The 7,511-nt window shown below is 36.3% G+C and overlaps 1 protein-coding gene across 1 annotated transcript in view; it reads left to right on the top strand.

Moving 5' to 3' along the window:
• TSC1 (TSC complex subunit 1) overlaps positions 1-7,511 on the top strand; it is a 53,392-nt gene that overhangs the window by 28,584 nt on the left and 17,297 nt on the right. The window contains exons 7-10 of the mRNA XM_007944196.2: positions 2,798-2,973; positions 3,644-3,756; positions 4,070-4,181; positions 4,515-4,633. Coding sequence (XP_007942387.1) covers positions 2,798-2,973; positions 3,644-3,756; positions 4,070-4,181; positions 4,515-4,633 — 520 coding nt within the window. The remainder of the gene's footprint in view (positions 1-2,797; positions 2,974-3,643; positions 3,757-4,069; positions 4,182-4,514; positions 4,634-7,511) is intronic.

Genomic DNA, 7,511 nt, shown 5'->3' on the forward strand with positions numbered 1-7,511 from the left:
GGCTCCTATAAAATAAATAATAGAAGAAAATTTCCTGGAACTGAAGGACATGAGTTTCCAGATTGAAAGAGTTTGTCTAATGTGTAGCTCAATCAATGAAAAAAATAACAGTATTGGAAAGTTTCAAAACATCAGGAATACATCTTTCAGAGAAAACAAAATACTTAATAAGAATCAGAAATGAGAATGTTAGCTTCCAGAACACCTTCAAAATTGAGCAAAGGGTTTTCAATGTAGAATTCCATACTCAGCCAAACTATCCATCAAGTAAGGCATTTTCATACATGCAGTGCCTCAGATTTACCTCCTACATGCTCTTCTTCAGCTAGCCACTAGAATATGTGTTCCACCAAAACGAGAGTAAAATCAAGAATCTAGAGAAAGACTCAAGAGTCCGGAAAAATGGGGACCTGACTGAGGAGTGTGGTCAAGGAGGGTCCCAGGATACCAGTTGTCCAGACAAGTAGGAAAGGGGGGGCTTCAGAAGGGAGCTCTTTAGGGAGAGGGGAGCAGTCCTGGTAGATGATTTGCATTTTATTACATAAAGTTATAACAAGGCATGTTTTCAGAATGGTTAGAGTAAATTCATTAAGAATTAGCAATAGAAAGAAAAACTGAGAAAATAACCCCTACACATATCCTAAAAAAAGAAAATTAAAATTCCAGGCCAAATTAACCAAGTAAGAAAGGAAATATCATAGTATACTCTTTGGCTCAGCCGTGAATAGTACTTATATTGTCATAATAATTGTTGAAAAATTTCCCCCTTCTCCAAAAAAGTGACATGGCTTGTTTTGAAAGGATTGTGGGGGAGGGAAAAGGATACATGCAAGTTGCCTAAATTCCCACCTATAATAAGTTAATAGTTGATAGTGAAAATTCATAAATCAAGAAATTAAGAACATAGGTCAAAGTATTTAGAAATAGGAAGGTAGAGTAACAATTCAGCTAAAAGAATTAGAAACAGTTACTAGAGTGGTGACAGGGAAGAGAGGCAGGAGGAATCTTTTACTAGTAGTTTGACTTTTTTAACTGTCATTTGTAGTTCATTGAATCTAAGATGTCATTGAATGTATAATGCACTTATGTTTTATGTACCTCTGAAAAGAAAAAAAATGCCATATAAATTAACATGCAACTGATTAGAAGATACTTCTCAATTTCAGAGATATTAAAATATGAAAAGTTCATTTAAGACTCAGTGAAATGTTGTAAGTGCATATATTACTTTGGTTAAAATAAAAAAATTAAATGCATTCCTGCTTTATTATGATTCTCATTTTTCTTCTCTAAAATCAATCTTCTTATGTGTACATATGCTTCCTGACTCTTGCCTCACTTAATCACTTTCCAGTCATGATGAGAATATGTAAAGAGGAGACTATCATGAATAACACAAAGACCACAGGCAGTAGGAACCTGTGTAGTGACAAAAGAAGAACAACTGAAATTAAAAGGCTTTCCCCTTATGGAAGCTGCCTTATTTTCTCTTCCTACTCTGAGCTCCTTTATTTCTATATTTAATACCACATTTTCAGCATCTAAGAATTAGGAGCATTCTAGAACAGTTCTGTAGGATCAGGTTTTTTTTCTTAATAGTAAACCCATGGAGTGCCCTTAGTACTGCTGTGCTGTTCTTTGTAAACTTTGGGGACTGAAGATAATAATCTCTGTAGTTACTAATTACTTAGAAATATGTATAGCAAAGTCTAAAAGAAATGCTTATCCTTGAGCAAGAATTCATATTTCAAGTGTTCTGTTAATTATTTGGGTCTTTTAAAAATATTTGAAAATACTGAAGAGCTGAAAGAAGAAAATATCACTCATACCTTTAGTTCTTTTAATTTGAATACTTAGTGCAGTCATACCTACTTGTGGACATGTATTAAGGAATTTTGTTACCCTTTTTTCATTTAAAATAATATCCTGAACATTTATGCAATTTAATACTTTGAAAGCATGATTTTTAAAATCAGCTTTACTAATGTATAGTTTACATACAATAAAATTAATCAGTTTGATATGTTTTGACAAACATGTTTTCAAAACCATGATAACCAACATTTTCATCACCACCCAAAATTCCTTCATGCCCTTTTTGGTCAATTTCCTTCAACTCCTGGCATCTATTAATCTGCTGAAAGCATGAGTTTTCATGGTGTTGTAGTAGTATTTCTTCTACAGACTATATCCCTTTGGTTGGACTTGGTTATTTCTTTTTTTCTATTAGAGGCTGTGCTGTGAGAACATTGTTGCATATCTTAGTGTTCGTCTTTCCTTGGGATAAAGTCTTTAGAGGTGGGATTGTGGATCGTGTAATGGGAATCTTTAGATAATTCTTTAAATTTTCTTGTGGACTTCCTCCAGATGTGAATATTTCTGCATTATTTCTAGGAATAGATGAGAATCCTAAGGTTTTGATGGGAGACCTTGAATCAGCCTTCAATTACCTGGCAGTTTCCAAGCCTCCCTATTTGATTGCCATTGTTCCATGGGAGATTATTTCCCTGGGGGCTGCTGTGCGTAGTTTATGTTCTACTTTGAGACTATGCCTAGTCTTTTATTGAAGCAATTGTTTTTATCAATTAGTTACTGATAACTTGATGTAACATATTTCAAGCTTTGTAAAGTGAATGGCTCATTCTTTATATACTAGTACTGTTTAATACTTGGGTTGGTGTGGCTCTGCCTTGTTTACTGCTAACCTAGTTCAGGGGCTGGCTCTGAGTTGGCCCTCTTTAGTATTTTACTGAATGGATTAAAATGTGCCTTTTTTGACTTTCATTGCCTTCCACAGGTGGAAGAGATTAGAAACTCATGATGTTGTAATAGAGTGTGCCAAAATCTCTCTGGACCCGACAGAAGCCTCATATGAAGATGGCTATTCTGTGTCTCACCAGATCTCAGCACACTTTTCTCATCGTTCAGCTGATGTCACCGCCAGCCCTTATGTTGACACACAGAATAGCTATGGTAAAAAGTGACTTTGGTACTTATCTGCTTTACAACTTTGTCTCTGGAAAAAATTATTTTGTTGACTTTATTTTCTTTTCCTAGAGTAAGACTTAGTTCAGGTCTTACCAACTGTTTCCAAATATTTAAATTAAGAAATTGCTACCATTTTTTCCTAGTTGATTCCTCCAAGTTTTAGAGGTAATTATAATTTAGAGTTCCATGTTCTTACCTGATGATAGTATGCCAGCAGACTTGGGGATGTGTCTTCAGCGTATTAAGGAAAAAAAATTCATTCAAGTATTTGATTTCTAGGCCCCACTTCCTAAGGGAATCTTTCTACTGTTTAGACACAGCGAGATCTAAAGTGTTGCCATAGTTGTAATGAATCTGGACAATTCAGAATGGGATTCATATTAAAATCTAGGCTTTATCTGTAGGTAGCACCTACTGAAGCTGTCATTCAGATTGTACTTAACTAGACATCAAACCTTACTGAACTTTATTTTGAAAAGCACTTAAAGGACCTTTTAAATTTTGTTACTTTGTCCCTAGCGATGTCAGGAAAACATTCAGATTTGTTAAATATAGAGAATTTAGTATTATCAAATGGTCTAAAGATCCATAATTTATTATCAGAACAATATAAAATCACACATTAACCCCATGTGTTCTTTCTCTTTCATTTTAGGGAATGCTACTTCTACCCCTTACTCTACTTCTCGGCTGACGTTAAATACGCCAGGGCAGCTACCTCAGACTCTGAGTTCCCTATCAACACGGCTGTTAACTGAGCCGCCACAAGTATGGTGTTAAATTGTGTGTCTGCTGTCTTTTCTGCTATATGGTGAAGCTGACCATTTGGGTCAGGATTTAATATACTGTTGCAAAAATCTCACACTCTCATTTTGAGGATCCATTATATTAGCAAAAGATCAATTTTAAGCAACAATTATATTGCTGCTGGGTTCATTTTGAAATTTAGACTTATAAATCTAACTTGTCTTTGATAAACTTCATAAGATGCCTTTATACAGTAGAAAAGACTAAATTTCTATCATGGATAGAAATTGTGGACAACTTAGTACTTTATTAACATATGTTACTAATTTCCTAGGCTATTCTTTGGAGCCCATCTATGGTTTGTGGTATGACCACTCCTCCAACTTCTCCTGGAAATGTCCCACCTGAGTTGTCACACCCTTACAGTAAAGTCTTTGGTACAACTGGTATGTATGTCTTAGGATGGATTTGTTTGGTTGGTTTTGGACTGACTTCTTTGATGGAAGGAACTGTCTCTTAGATCTAATAGTGAGTTTGGGGCCACTTGCAGTAATAAACCTTTTTTTTTTGACAATGCAAATCTCTGGGGCTTTCAGAAAATGTAAAATGAACCCTAAAAAAAGCCAACAAAACAGAGAGACTGATCTAGGTCCCCAGAAAGTTAACTGTTACTATAGTTTAACAAATAAATACTTTATTTGTAGTAATATTTAGACTAAAAAAACCCCCAGGTTTTTGAATAGTTAGGTCATACATGCTCTGTCCTTTTCTCTCAGCAGGTGGAAAAGGAACACCTCTGGGAACCCCAGTGACCTCTCCTCCTCCAGCCCCACTCTGCCACTCGGATGATTATGTGCACATTTCACTCCCACAGGCCACAGCCACACCCCACAAGAGGGTATGTGTCAGTTCATTTGCTGTTCCTCTGCCCAAATACGCCAGACCTACCGACTTGCTTGCCATGTCACTTTGTTAACCCTAATTATCCCAAATACATTTTTGACCTAAAATGTGATGGGTTTGAATCACAACAGTTGAAAATAGACTAACTAGTGGATCTCAACGTGTGGTCTTCTGAAACCTAGGGTTTCAAAAGTCTCTTAGGGAGTCTACTAGGTAAAAATTGTATTGACATGAATACTAAGCTTTTCTGAGCCCTTTGACTGCTGACCTTTGCACTGAAACAATAGTGGGTAAAATGGCTGGTGCCTTAGTATGACTCAAGGCAGGTGTCTGACTGTCTTAGTAGGTATCGCATTCTTTCTTGCCAGTTTAAAAAAAGAAAAAATACTTAAGAATGTTCTGTGTACAGCAGTAGAAATTATTAATTTTATTAAACCTTGACCCTTAAAATCGTATGTATTTACATATTTTATGTGACAAAACAGAAATTATGAATAAAGCACATTTACTGCATATCCCAGAGTATGACAATAAACTCTAGTATGGTTATTATTGTTGACAGCTGAACTAGTGGCTTTTTTTTCCCCCTTATGGAACACCAGTTTTATTTGAAAGAACAACTAACAAACTATTGCTATTCAGACCTGGGTTTTTGGCAGTCAGTTTCTCAAATGATGAAGTATGAGTTTGTTACTTTAAGATAAAAAACTGACAGGATTTGTTGCCGATGGTAAAATTCATCTTCTAGGTTTAAATTAGGATAATAAAAACGTATCTGCCACCAGTTCCCAAGACTTTTCTGATGAGATTACAAAATCTTAGGAAACTTGGTTAATAATATGTGATATTGTATAAGGAAATGTGTCAATGTTTGGAACATCTGCAAGACTTGGTGAACATGAATTTTCCAAATGACCTGTATATGATGTTACAGAATCATGCATATGTAAACGGTGCATTCAAATGTATAATGTGTAGTGGTTAGGTGCCATTGCTCTGGCTTTGACACCTGGCAGCCTTACGTATAACAAAATGTGGCTCAGTGCTACACCATCATTGGATGTTTTGAGTTCATTGTTGCAGCTATTAAAGTGCAGGTAGACTGATGAATTTTAACACAGTATGAAAATTGATAAAGTTTCAGATTCAACATTGTAACTACCTTTAAGAAATGACCTCTTGTTGAGTTCTGATGTGTCATCAAAGAAGATAATGTGTACATTATCTGAAAAGTCTGTTAACATACTCTTACTTTTTGCAACTACATACCTGTGGGATGCCAAATTTTCTTTGTATACTTAAACTAAAATAACACATTGCAACAGTTTGAATACAGCAGATAAGAGAATCCAGTTTTATTTTATTAAACCAAACATAAATGAGATTTTCAAAATGTAAAACGTTTTTGCTCTCCACTATATTTATTTTTGTTTGGGAAAATAAAATTGTTTTTCATAAAATAAATGTTATTTATGTTAAGCTGTAATGTATTTGTTATTTTAAGTGACTTTAATAAAGAAATATTTTTTAAATTTCTCAATTTTAACTTCAAATAAAGGAATTATCTAAGATAGATAAAATGGAGGGAAAAGAAAAGGAAAGCCACCGCTTCTAGGAGAGAGCAAGCAAGTGGCAGAGGGATCCAGGTAGGGAGAGAGACCCAAATCCCAACCCCCAAGTGGCAGGAAAAGCAGAGGGGAAAGGAAAGGAAAGCCAGGGCATCCAAGACAGAGCAAGCAAGCAGCAGGGATCCAGGTAAGGGGAGGATGGAGAGGTTTCGAATAGCTAAGGGAGACAAACTTGTCTGTCGGTTTGTAGTACTGTTGTGGCATGTTGCTGTGAGGCTTGAGGCTGTGCCATCAGTGTTTCAGACGCCAGCGGGGTTGCACATGGTGCACAGGTTTCAGTGTGGCTTGCAGACTGAGATAGAGGCCATCCACTTCTCAAAGAATTGGCCAGGGAAAACCTTATGAATAGCAGAGAAACACTGTCTGTTAAGTACTAGACAACTATATGAATAGCCTGGAAGCACTGTCTGATACAGTGTAGGAGGACGAGTCACTTAGGTTGGAACCGGGAAAGAGCGGCATCATCAGAGTAGAACCAACCTTACTGATATGGATAAAGTAAAGCTTTTGAGACCTTCATTTGCTGACATGACGTGACTCAAGTTGAGGAGAAACAGCTGCAAATATCCATTAGTAATTGGAACATGAAATGTACAAAGCATGAATCTAGGATAATTGGAAGTTGTCAAAAATGAAATGGAACGCATAAAGATTGATAGCCTAGGCATTAGTGAGCTGAAGTGGGCTGGTTTTGGACATTTTGAATGAGACAGCCATATGGTCTACTATGCTGGTATTGACAATTTGAGGAGGAATGGCATGGCATTCATCATCACAAAGGATATTTCAAGATCTGTCCCAAAGTACAGTGCTGTCAGTGATAGGATAATATCCATACGTCTGTAAGGAAGACCAGTTAATATGACTATGATTCAAATTTATGCACCAACTACCAAAGCCATAGATGAGGAAATTGAAGATTTTTATCAACTTCTGCAGTCTGAGATTGACCGAACATGCAATCAAGATGTGTTAATTATCACTGGTGACTGGAATGCAAAAGGTGGAAACAAAGAAGAATCACCAGTAGTTGGAAAATTGGCCTTGGTGACAGAAATAATGCTGGAGATCACATGATAGAATTTTGCAAGACCAACGACTTACGCATTGCAAACACCTTTTTTCAACAACACAAACAGTGGTTATACACGTGGACTTCACTAGATAGAACACACAGGAATCAGATTGACTACATCTGTGGCAAGAGGCGGTGGAAAAGCTCAATATCTTCAGCCAAAACCAGCC

The sequence above is a fragment of the Orycteropus afer genome, unplaced genomic scaffold (assembly GCF_000298275.1).
Source record: "Orycteropus afer afer isolate SDZICR_OR568_19922 unplaced genomic scaffold, OryAfe1.0 scaffold00123, whole genome shotgun sequence".
Lineage (NCBI taxonomy): Eukaryota > Metazoa > Chordata > Mammalia > Tubulidentata > Orycteropodidae > Orycteropus > Orycteropus afer.